Source organism: Neolamprologus brichardi, chromosome 17 (assembly GCF_056152115.1).
Source record: "Neolamprologus brichardi isolate AB-2024 chromosome 17, ASM5615211v1, whole genome shotgun sequence".
In the NCBI taxonomy this organism is placed as follows: Eukaryota; Metazoa; Chordata; class Actinopteri; order Cichliformes; family Cichlidae; genus Neolamprologus; species Neolamprologus brichardi.
Genome location: NC_142120.1, coordinates 22,910,081 through 22,922,438, shown reverse-complemented (window position 1 = coordinate 22,922,438; position 12,358 = coordinate 22,910,081). Strand labels below are relative to the sequence as shown.

At 43.7% G+C, this 12,358-nt stretch overlaps 1 protein-coding gene across 2 annotated transcripts in view; it reads right to left on the bottom strand.

The window, feature by feature from the left end:
- ptpro (protein tyrosine phosphatase receptor type O) overlaps positions 1–12,045 on the bottom strand; it is a 45,313-nt gene extending 33,268 nt beyond the window's left edge. For both annotated transcript variants that reach the window (XM_006781065.3, XM_006781066.3), the window contains exons 1-2: positions 11,667–12,045; positions 333–594 (exon numbers count right to left, since the gene is read on the bottom strand). In XM_006781065.3, the coding sequence (XP_006781128.2) occupies positions 333–594; positions 11,667–11,921 (517 nt within the window). In that variant the 5' untranslated portion in view covers positions 11,922–12,045. The remainder of the gene's footprint in view (positions 1–332; positions 595–11,666) is intronic.
- Between the last annotated feature and the right edge of the window lie 313 nt (positions 12,046–12,358).

The following is a 12,358-nucleotide window of genomic DNA, read 5'->3' as shown; positions in this document are numbered from 1 at the left end:
CTTTTAAAGCTTAAATCTACAGAATAATCCAGATAAATCAGACTTTTACAGCGTTGACTTCTGCAGTCACCGATGATGATCAAGCTAACAGAATTTGAAGGTAAAAATAGTCTGCTGATTATTTCAGTTGATCGTTTAACTGGTTTTAAAAACATCAGAAAACAGAGGAAATGTCCAAAGTGATGTTTCAGGTTATTAAAAATGGAAAGCAGTGACTCTCAGGTTTATTTCCTGTAAAGGCCAGCAGCTAAACATGGTGCGATCCTGTAATATCAGAATCAGTGATTTTGAACCCCCCACCCCCCCAACCCTGTGATTGGAGAGGTTTTTACTCGTGAGCACGGCAACGGTCTTCATGGGGCGGGACCAAGCCTGTCCCCGTCTGAGCAGCAGCCCCACCGTGTAGCAGAGGCCGTGGAAGGAGGCGTTGTACAGCAGAGGCTCGCTGGTGTTCACGAACTGGATCAGGATGGTTCGAGGTTCTCCGGAGATCTGTACCGCATACGCCGTGACGTTCTCCTGCAGGTCTGAGCTATCCAAAGTCGCCACAATCAAACCTTCGTCGTTTACGGTCGCCTGGAACGCCGTCGTGCTCTGAAAAAGAAAAATGTGAGCAAACAAAGAGGTTAACATTTATTTCAGCTTAGATGAAGCAGCTCCTTTCACTCTGATCCGCTGAGCTCTGGTGAGGCCCAAACGCACTGGATCCTGCCCCTCAACAGGCTTCCCAGAATAGGCCAATCGGAAGAAAATGGGCTCTAGGAAAGGGGTTATTAAAGAGACAGCTTTGTTTAGATAAAGAAGGATTATTATTAACTGTGAATAATGCAGAGCAACTCTGGTGGAGTCCAGGAAGAAACATGGAACAGAACACGATTTATTTCTGAAAGTTAAGAAATCAAAAGTGAAAACAGCTGAAAAGCTGCACAGCCTCTCACACTTGCCAACAGCCAGCTGTCAGTTTTACCCCCTGCAGTCTCAGTGTCCATGAATATGATTTCCCATCATGCTTTGGCCCCAGAGCTCTAAGAATCAGGCCAAAAAGAAAGAGAAGACACAACACTGAGGATGCAGAGAGGGCTCCCATTGGCTGGTGATCAATTAAGGACCAATATTAAACACGTTTGACTGGGTGAAGAGAAGCCTCAGACTGAGCATCGGAGTTCCCGTAATCTCGGCCTGTTTTATTCTATTCTCTTCTTTCTGAGCGCAAAGATGATTTGTGTTCCTGTCTCTCCTGTCCTGAGCTGAGCAGGCTGGTCTGCCTTCATTAAATCTGACATCAGGAGGTCGACTCCCCGCCAAGCACCATCCGTGTGCATAAAGGTCACGCTGCTGATTGAATCACATGATCACAGCACCACACATTTCATTCAGTTACAACCCACTATTTGATACTGGTCACTGATTGGTTCCTGGTCTGAAACAGGAGATGTCAGCTAATTCCACCTTAAAGTTTTTTTTTTCCTGATGATAAAACCATACAGAAGTGTCAAACTAATTCTTGGATTCGTGTGTTTTGGTTTTGTGTATTTATTATGCCATCAGTTTCCATGTATCTTATCTAGGAGCGGCTGCGCTCCGGCTGAGGTTGGATTGGTCGGTTGGAGCGTTTCCTGTTTGTGGATCAGCAGCAGCTCAGTGACACGATTGCCTACAGCAGCTTCATGAAAGCACTGCGACCTGCTGTGACTGCGGAGCAGCAGATTATCCATCCGCACAGAACCTGACCCACATTTCAAACAGTCACGAACGTGTGCTGCACCGAGGCATGATGGAATCTACCCTGACGCCGTGAGGACGTTAAATATTCAGCGACAAACAGAGAAAGCGAAGCGGGTTAAATGTTAGTAAATGTAAAGTGTAGCAGGAGCTGACCTACATCCAGGAAGGAAACATTTCTGAATCTGTCAACTGAGAACAGCCATTATCCCAGCTCCTCCATGCAGGACACAGGCTCTGGTTTTATTGTCTTTTTAGCACTGTGCTTTCGGGCTGTGCAATATGACCAAAATCTCATATCCCGATATTAAGACATCTATCGTCCGATAACGATATAAATCACAAAAATGTAACATTTTCTGTAAATTCTGTGAATCTCCAGCAGCTCGACTTGCGGGAAGTGTTTCCAGCTGGACGTCATGGACCTAGAGTCAAGTGTTTTAACCGATGCATGAAACTATACATTTTTAGACATAGACATAACGGCCGCCGTTTTCTTTGTGAGTATTTATTTTATAAATACTCACAATAAATTATTCTCATCCGTAAATACTCTGCATCTTTCACGTGATTCAGTTTATTTTGAAAAGTCTCAACAGGATCTTGAGCTTTATTGCGAAAGGTTTATGTGGAAAATAAACAAGCGGACACGCCGCGGTTTTACCGTTGTTGTTGCTAACGACAACGCATAAAAACAGGCGCTTGTCTGTCTGTAGTATGGTTATATTATATATAAGAGAAAGAGAGAACTTTAAGAAATTAATATAGACACTACAGTGACCATCAAAATTATGAAAAAATATTGCCGTAAACAGTTTATTTTGCGACACTACGAAACAAACGATAGCCATCCGATATATATCGTTATATCGAACAGCCCTACTGTGCTTAATAAGAATACAGTGAAACCTCAATCTAGACTTTACAGACATTTGGATCGCTGTAAAAAAAAAACCCTCAGGTTGAAAACATCAATTGAATTCTATTTAAAGAACATAAAAACACACTGTGTAAATATATATGATCTAAAAATGATAAAACTGTTATCATTCAGTGTTTCACACAAATTCTCTCAAAAAGCCATTAGAGAGATGAGGGAAATGTTCTGTATGATGTATGCAGAATCAAATAAAACTATCAGTTTTATCAAAGAGCCATCTTTGTCATTGCTGTGCCTGATATAAAACTTTTGTATTTTCCTTCAACTGCTGTTAAAACTCTCTGTGAACGACCTCCGCCTACGAAGCTTCACCTCCTCTAACAGCACGCCTCCACATTAGACTGTAGAAGATAAATCTCTCTCTCGCTCTCTATAGAAAGGAGGCAAATAAAAGCTCGGCCCACTCTGGTTTGGCCTTTTAAAATGCCAGGCCGGCACTCTGGCTTAATGACTGCTGTGGTATTTGGACAGAGCAGGTCCATAAAGATGGGAAGGGAGGTGGGGGAGGAGGTACTGAGGTCTATTTGTGGAGTTAGATAAAGAAAAAGGAAGAACATAGCTTTGTTTGTAGAAAGAAAACTGACTGTGTGGTGCACCTCATGGCTCGATCCTGGGTCCTCCTCTTTTCTGTACTTACATCAACAGTACATCTAACTGAGCTTTTTCCTGTATGCAGGTGATACTCAACTGTACCTCTTTGCTTCCCTGAAGCTGGAAGTCGGGGTATTTGGAGGATGTTGGATCCTTAAAAAGAAATATACTGTAAAAACAACCAAAAATTAAACACTTTGGGACTTTAATGCTGAATCTGTGGTCTGTTAATCCTGCAAGGCTAACATGGTTTCTGTCATCATTTCTGACTTGCTCTGAGCCCAAACTAGATTTTTTTTTAGATTTAATTCAATCTGATTCATAGAGAACATCCATGTGTTAAAGATTTTTTTTTATTTTAATTTGGCAAAAACTACAAAAATTATGATGCTTGACAGGTTTATACATCTGCTCCAGAAAAACAAAAGAGGAAAACATGTAGGCATCTTCAAAGCTAACACTGGCGGTGGTGAAAAAAAGGATTATTTTTATTTTTAAAATCCCTCAAAATGAAATTGTTCTTCTGTCTTTCTAGGTTTTCTGTCATTAAGGTCACAATAATCTAAGGAGCTTGGAAAGAAAGCAGGTGGCAGGTGGACTCCTTTAAATTTCTTGAAGGCATTTCACCTCTTATTCAAGAGGTTTCTTTAGTTCTTAAAATGTGGAGAGTCTTAGCTATCTACAACCTAGTGGAGGTTGCCCTTATTTTGAAAAACAAAACTTTTTTTTCCCTTAGAATTAATTTATTATTATGTCATTTTGTTTTGATTTGATTCATATGTGGAGCATGGCTCTCATTGTTTAGAGCTTAATCAATAACCTGATGGAGGCGGTAGATGAGCTGATCCTAATGGGAACACGAACCTCCAGAACATATTTAATCACAATCCACAAGCCGCTTTCTACTTTCTAAATTAAAGGGTACCTATTCTTTATTTTCTTATTATCTGTCATGGATATATTGTTTCACTGTAGTACACCTCATAACCTCTGGGTGCTGCCCTTCTGCATGCCCGTGAAGTTAGTCAATCAGAAGATAGTGTGCTTTCAGGGAGAAGCTAAAACAGCTTGTTTCAGAGGACCAATTAAGGGGCTGCACCAATATCCAGTTCAAATTCCAAGAGTAAAAATAAGTTTCAAAATGAGCTGAATGTATATGTCAGCTTCACACAATCAAGTTCTGAAAACTTATTTTAGATGGCAAAAATTGATACTCAGATATTAATCAGTACTTAAATTACAATCAGATCAGACAGTTATTCTGAGTTGAAAGAACCCGTCCCATCACTAACACTAAGCACAGCTTCAGGAGGAAGTTCAGAGGTCAGTGGACAGACCGGTTTGTCTTTATCACCGAAGCAGAAAAGTCGACCAGAAGCTGCACAGAAACAACCTTAAAGTACCGGTCACATAGTTACTGTTGTTACTTCTGTTGTTGTTTGTATTGTTCCAGTCTTTATTTAAAAGAAAAACACCAAAGCCTCTAATTTTTCCTGTGGTACTGCAGTATTCCCATATATGCAATACTCTCTTGGGGATCAGTGATGAGTTAGAAATTCAAGTATCGTGACAACCCGAGCTGTCGCCACATTGCAACCATCGACATCAGCCTGAGTGAGAGTGGAAGAGAAAATCCACACTGACTCATTCAAGGCTCCACTGCTCTGCTGTCACCATGGCAACAGTGATGAAAGGAGCACCACGTTTAGGGTGGGTGGCGGCGCAGCAGGATTACCACGGAGACGCTGCAGAGCATGGGGGCTCAATGCTACTAATGTACCCCCAGCCCCCACATCGGGCCAGAATCACATGACCCCAGCTGTTTCACTGATCAGCGAGTTTGGTCAATAAGAAGATCCTCTGAGAGCCTGAACATCAAAACCTGCAACACATTTCCTCAGGTTATCTTTAGTTTCACCCACTGTTCACTCATTAACTGTCCAAATGAGCCTACAGCTCCAAGAGCTACACACTCAGCACCGCTTACACTTTTCCAAAGAGAAATGTTTTCGATTTCTCTGCAGATCACAGACTTTCTGAGGGTCAAGCACTGCCGTACATACTCAGACAGGAACAAAACAACATCAATGATCTGTCAGCACTGATCAATTTTTCAATGTCTGTAACGACACACTGTAAATAAAAGATGGAAGCAGTCACTGGTTTTTGGACTCATCTTAGAAAAGACTGTATGGGAACAACATACAGACGCTGATGCCTGCTAATCAGTAACATCCAAATAAATTCCTAAAACTGGTGCTCAGACTTCCTGGATAGCCTGTTAGTACAGTAATCTCACAGCAGCCATATTATTGGTCTGATAAAGTAATTAAAAATGCTCCCAAAGGCTCCAACAGCACAAATATGGTCCAGAGGTCCAGTTAAGAGACTCAAATTAGTTGACATAAGGCAGGTTGCAGGTAGAGGTCACACTTCTAATAATGCAAACTTTAAGCTCTAATGCAAGTTAATAAGGTGACTTACAATAATATTCTCCCCTTGTGCAGTTGTTTGTGTCTCTAACTCCTGATATAAACCCCAGATAAACTGTTAAGTCTCCTTCTTCTCCTGTATATAGAACTGTGTCATCTGTGTATAGAGGCGCTTTTCTTCTCATTCCTCTCTTTTACTTACTCTTATCTTTATTCCTTAACAAAAGTTTGGTACAGGTATAATGAAGGGGGAAATTATCTATAGAAACCCCAACACTTCTGTATCAGGCCGTAAACATGTTTATTTCTGCTGTAAAATTTTTAACATTACAGTCTATGGAGACTGACTCACTGCTTTAGCCTCTGCTGGGCACTAGAGGAACTGCAGGTTTTGGCTTCTATTAAACCAGGGGTGTCAAACTCCAGGCCTCAAGTAGGTCCAGCAGGTTTTAGATATCACCCTGGGTCAACACACCTGAATTAAATGATTAGTTCATTACCAGGCCTTTGGAGAACTTCAAGACATGTTGAGGAGGTAATTTAGTCATTTAAATCAGCTGTGTTGCATCAAGGACACGTCTAAAAGCTGCAGAACACCGGCCCTTGAGGCCTGGAGTTGGACACCCCTGTATTAAACTGTGTTAATGATCAGGTCCTGATGAGTGTTTCTATTGTAAAACTAGTTCTGAAGATCAAAATTAAAGTAAAACTAAAATTTCTAAATAATAAAAATGAACTGAAAGAAGCAAACAGAGCGTAGAAACAAAAACTAAAAACACTGAATCCTCAGTGTTGTGTCAGGACACCAGCTCATCCTTTCATGAGGGGGAAGTGATTCTGAGTAAGTGAATGAATGTGACCCTGTGAATGGCTGCAGACGGACAGCCAACAGGGGGTGGAGCCAGGGGTCGGGAGGCTTCACCCTCAGGCAGCTGCCAGCATTATCATGCAAACCTGCAAAGCTGTGTGGAGGCAGGTGGGGGTTCTGGGTGGGCTTTTTTCAAACTTTTATGGCTCACCTCAGACTTTTTTTTTTGGCTTGATTAGAGCAGAGTAAATCTTCCCTTTTTTGAATGTAGTCTGGTGAGGGTAAATTTCATAACTCTAAAAACAACCTGAGCCTCACAACTTCTGCAGATTCCTCTTGACTCTATTTTTCCTGTGTGGAAAAGTTCAGCTTGTTGTTTTTTTCTGATGAAATCCAATCTGAGGCCTTTCCTCCATCATGTTTCTGGCCTCTCTCTTACAAGAGTGTTACACTAAAATCTCCACTTTTCTTTATGGAGCCTGGTGAGGCTCAGAGGTCTTTTCATGCGGTGCTTCCTTTCACCGGAATAACAAAAGATGGCTGACAGCTCTCTGCCTCATTCACAGAACAATGAGAACCTTTCCAACGAGCTCTCCAAAGCAGGTTCCCACAGAAGAAGCTGCTGCAACAACCAAACCGAATGAAGCGGAACGCAGAGGTACAAACGCCGGGAAACGAGTTTACGGCTCTCAAGGTCTGTGAAAAAACTGAAAGAGACTGAAAATGTTTTTCCCACACTTAAGAAGCTGGAACAGGGACTTGATTGGTTGATTATTTCAAGTACTATAACAAGACTAATGAGGTAATGTGACCACAATAAGGTAAAATGTCCAACATTTAGGGCTGGGGCTCATTGCTGTAATCAAAAAATGGAGAAGAAACTTCTTGTAAGTAAGTATCAACTCCAAAAGCTGCAGTTCCTCTAATGTCCATTAGGGAAGTTTGTCTTAACTCATGTGAAGACACTCTGGTAAAGAACACGAGGAAGGAAACTAAAAGTTAACTTCTGGAATTAAATTCAACACGTTACTGTAAGTGATGTTTTTCTTGACCTTAAATGTGGACTGAGGGGTTCAGTGAACCTCATTTTCATCGCCTGTCACTAGAAAAGATCCAGAAGGATCTGCAGCTCCATATATATTTCAACCAATTCAACCAATCAGATGGCCCCATGTGAAACTGTGGACCAATCAATGACAATGCATCCCTCCATGGGGGCTTTCTGTTCTCACCGTCTGGATTCTGAAATGAGACAGAGCTTCAGGGTGAAGTTGATCATTTTCAGTCCTTCATCACGGTGGTGGAGCTGGAGGTGGAGGAGCTTCTTTAGTGACCTTCCTAAACGTTTCATTAGAGCTCAGCAGGAAAAGTGGCGAACCACCTTCTCTTCATCAGCTCACCATAACCATCATCATGTGACTAACAACACGTAAAAGGTCCAACAGCTGATTACACAATCAAAGCCAACAGGAAGCATATCTTATTTATAAGATCTTTCAAAATAAACGCTCCCATCAGTAGGGAGATAAAAAACCAAAGTCGAGCTGTGATAACTGTTATTCTGAAAGAGAGGCTGAAGCAGGAAGAACCTTCCATGTTCTACAGAGAGGATAAGGAAGGATGAAGGCTGGTCGTGTGTGGTGATTGGCTCTGGATCATTCTGGCACTTGCTCTTTATAAACCTTTGACCTAAAGAAGCCCGTCCAGCCTCTGTTCTGGGTGTCTGAGGTTGTTCTCGTTGTTATTCCACTCGGCTGCAGCTGAATCGCCCATTTAGCCATCGAACATGGGCGACGTGGCGGCTCAAAGAAGAAGCTCAGTGTTTGCTCTGCAGATCTAACTCTGATTAAATTCTAATCGGGCCTCTGTTAACCCTCCGCCGCTCTGATTATGTCCTCACATTATCGCCCTCTGTCACATACAGGGATAAACCCTCCAACGTAATCCAAGACGCACATTAAAGTCACGAATGTGTGAATATTCAGAGACCGTGTGGAGCGCCGACTTAAACAGATCTCTGAGTCACAGCCGGCGCCACACGGTTACTGTGGGCTTACAGTCCAGAAGTGACCCCAGAACCATGATGCAGATCTGAGGACGTGATGGCTCACGCATCACCCATAAATCTCACTGATGATGTCACAGCCACAATAATGAGAACAGCTGATTGACATTAAACAATTTCCTAAAAATACAAAAAACTTATTATCTAACCTCTGAACTCTGAACTCCAAGCTCATCCAAACACTAATAGGACCCACAGCACGCCCCCTATTCCCACCTCTACACCCGCATGTACAAAAGTCATCCATCCATCCATCCATTCTCTGCCGCTTATCCTTTTCAGGATCGCGGGGGCGCTGGAGCCTATCCCAGCTGTCTGGAATTTAGAGTTTCCAAATAACCTTACCCCACTAAGGCCATGTCCACACTAATACGTTTTCGTTTGAAAACACATCTTTTCTCTCCGTTTTGGCCTTCTGTCCACACTGAGACGATCAAGGAAAACTGAGGGTTTTGAAAATGCTCTCCAAAGCAGATACATTTGAAAACGCCATATTGGCATCGCAGTGTGGACAGCGAACCCGGAGCCTTTTCGAAAACTATGACACATTTTAGTCATGTGATGCAGTCATGTGACCAATTAAACTAAGAGAGTGGAGGGCATTACACAGCAGTTGTTTTGTTTGCTCTCAATTTTGACAGCCCTATTAAAGATTAATATCAGTTTGTACATGCTCCAGATAGCTTTTCTTCAAATTCTTTAACTCTCACTCGCTTTTGCAACTTTGTACTTTTGTGTTACTCACAGCAACAACTCCACCTCATTGTTTTAAAAAAAAGTCTGTGCTTTTCCTCAACATTTTGCCGCGACATTTCAAAGAGCCGGAAAGTAAATAAACAGCAGACAGAAATGAGGCAGGTCGAATCGTCTTGCTTTTCACGCATAGGCAATACAGGAACGTGTTTCCTGTATTGCGTTTCAATGTGGATGAACAACTCTGTGAAAACAAATGAAAACAATAGTGTGGACGCGGAGTGTTTTTAGACGTATACGCCGTTTTCAATTTTATCCGGGCTAGTGTAGACGTAGCCTAACTGCATGTCTTTGGACTGTGGTAGGAAGCCAGAATACATAAGTAACAGCTAAACAGGAAGTTCTCTGAAGTTTTAAGGTGCCAAACTCAACATTTCATCAGGTCGCCTCCATTTTTGGTTAGCTTCATCTGAAGGACCTCTGAGACATAGGTTTCACTGGGGGGCGTGGCCACAGTGGCACAGTGAATTTCAATGTGCCACCTCATGGCGCTTAGCTAACTTAGCTGTTAAAGTTCCTGTTCAGACCTGAAATTACACCTGCACTGAGGAGATTCAGGCTTGTCTCATTCTACCGTACAACATGAACAGTGGATGGGTGCAGTGGATGAACAGTCTTTGTTCATCACGGGCCATATAAAATCTTCCCAAGGTCTTCAGCCCACTGCCACAGTTTGGGAATGACGGCATCCGAGGCCCTGGATGCAGGAGACCGAAAAGACCCAGGAGTACCAGACCTGGCTGAGTGACTATCTCCTACTCTTGGATCCAGACACCTTCTGGGCAGTCCTGCTAACAAATCAAGGAGGTGAGTTACTGCTAAACAGTTAAATGTCCCATCAGCCAATCACAGAACTGTTTGTACAAACAGTGAAGAACTGAGTTGATAAACACTGACTCCCATGGTGCATTTCAGCAGACCAACTAATCACTGACTTTAAATTCAGTCTAAAGATGGCACTGATTTTAAATATGTTTTACTAACAGCTGAAACATATCAGTGATTTCAGCGTCTTCCTCAGGATTGTGGGCAATGTAGTACGCTGCTGTTAAACCTGACATTTTAGAGACAAAGCAGCAGATTTGGATAAAAACAAATCTGGATTTGGATAAAACATTTATTCTTCAAAATAAAAGTTCCTCACACGGTTACATTTGTTAAAATGTGCGTCGTGTTATGTCCAAATAAAAGTCCAAAACTTAAGATGCTGATGTCAGTGAAACAGGAAATGCTTCATAAATTCTTCTTCTTCATACTCTTTACATTCAGCGCCTCGAATCAGAGCAGCTGTCAGAGGACAGGAAATTGGAAGCTTGGAGCATCAGATAGCGCTCAGAGCAGGATATTAACGCCACATGCGGATAGCGAGGATAACGAGGTGGAGGGGAACCCGTTACACTCTAAACCCGCCACGTTACTTCACAACTATCTCGACACTGAACAGGAAATAAAAGTCTGCAGCTTCCAGATGATTTTACAGGGACAGGAAACAGAAACTCGCAGACAGGAAGTCGTCCAGCATCAGCGCAACACTCGCTGGTCCTTCACAACAGGCTGACTTTAACCGTGAAACCGACGGGTACTTTATAAGCGTCCACAGGTGGCATGTCACAGGGCCATTATCATCTTGTCATCTTCACCCCGGTGAATAGCGCTGCATGACAAAAGTGACATCATCACCACTGGTCAGGCACCTCTCTGTTTTTGTAACCTCACTTGTGTTACTGTGCCCACAAAAACAACACACAGCAAGCACAAATGGACGTGTCTGTGTGATGCTGTCAACAGCTGATGGACTACACCCACAGGGGGTGCTATAGTAACCTCTGGCTTCAGCAGAAACATCAGGAACATCTGGCTTCACACATGACCACTCAGTCACTTTACAAAGAACAGACTGAGCATGTGCAGGAGGGCAGTAATAAAGGCATTGCTCCTAATATCTGTAAGTGTAAAGTAGATTTACCCAGATGCACCAGCTAAGAGTGAGTTTGTATATATGTGTGTGATGTGTGTGTGAGACTGTGTGTGTAAGTGTCTTTGTGTGAGTCTGTATTTGCGCATGTGTGTGCGGTGTGCGTGTGAGACTGAATGTGATAGTCTGTGTGTGTATGGGGGGTTTGTGTGTGAGTCCGTCTGTATTTGTGTGGTGTGCGTGTGAGACTGAGTGTGTGAGTCTGAGTATGTGTGTGTGTGATGCTGCAGCCGACTGACCCACTTTCCGCAGACACATCGAGCTGCTGGCTGTCGCGTGTCCGCCGCGCGCGCGCGCACACACACACACACCTCCCTCCTCCCCTTCCCCGGTTCCTGCGGTCAAACAAAGCCGCTGCGGCCGGAAGTGCGGCTCCTTACCTGGGTGAAGCAGAGCAGGTGGAGCGCGAGGAACAGCAGGTGCAGCATGGTGCGCGTGTCCCGGTCAGCGCGCGCGATCCCTGGCCTTCTTCCTCTCAATCTGCTGCGCATCCAAACAATGGCGCCTCCTCCTGCTGCTGCTGCATCGGAGCGCGAGCCGCGCCGCGCGCACAAGTCTGTGTCCGCTCCGCTTCTCTGAGCGCGCACCGCCTTCACCATCAGAACCGCGGGAAGCAGCACCGGACCGGCCCACATTCACAGACAGGCCGGGCAGCGGGGTCCATGCCGCAGCCCGCAGACGCCAGCAGATCGGTGACGGTGTCGGTGATGGAGCTGCTGCTGCTGCTGCGCGCCGACGCCCCGCCCTGCGCCCCGCAGCCGCTCCTCCTCCTCTTCATCAGCTCCCTCTGAGAGGCGCTCAGACTGAAATTACTCACAACATCCTGTCTCCAAACTTTATTTCACCGCAAACATAAAAAACACAAGGAAGAAAACACAACCGTCACGTGACGTCACATCACACATTAAAATCACATCGCTCTGCTGCTCACTGACGCAGTGATCACTCTTCACTGCATCAGAGCTCAGAGTAACTGTAACTCAGAGTAACTAGCTCAGAGTAACAATAACTCACAGTAAGTAACTGTAACTCAGATTAAGCAACTGTAACTCAAGAGTAACTGTAACTTAAA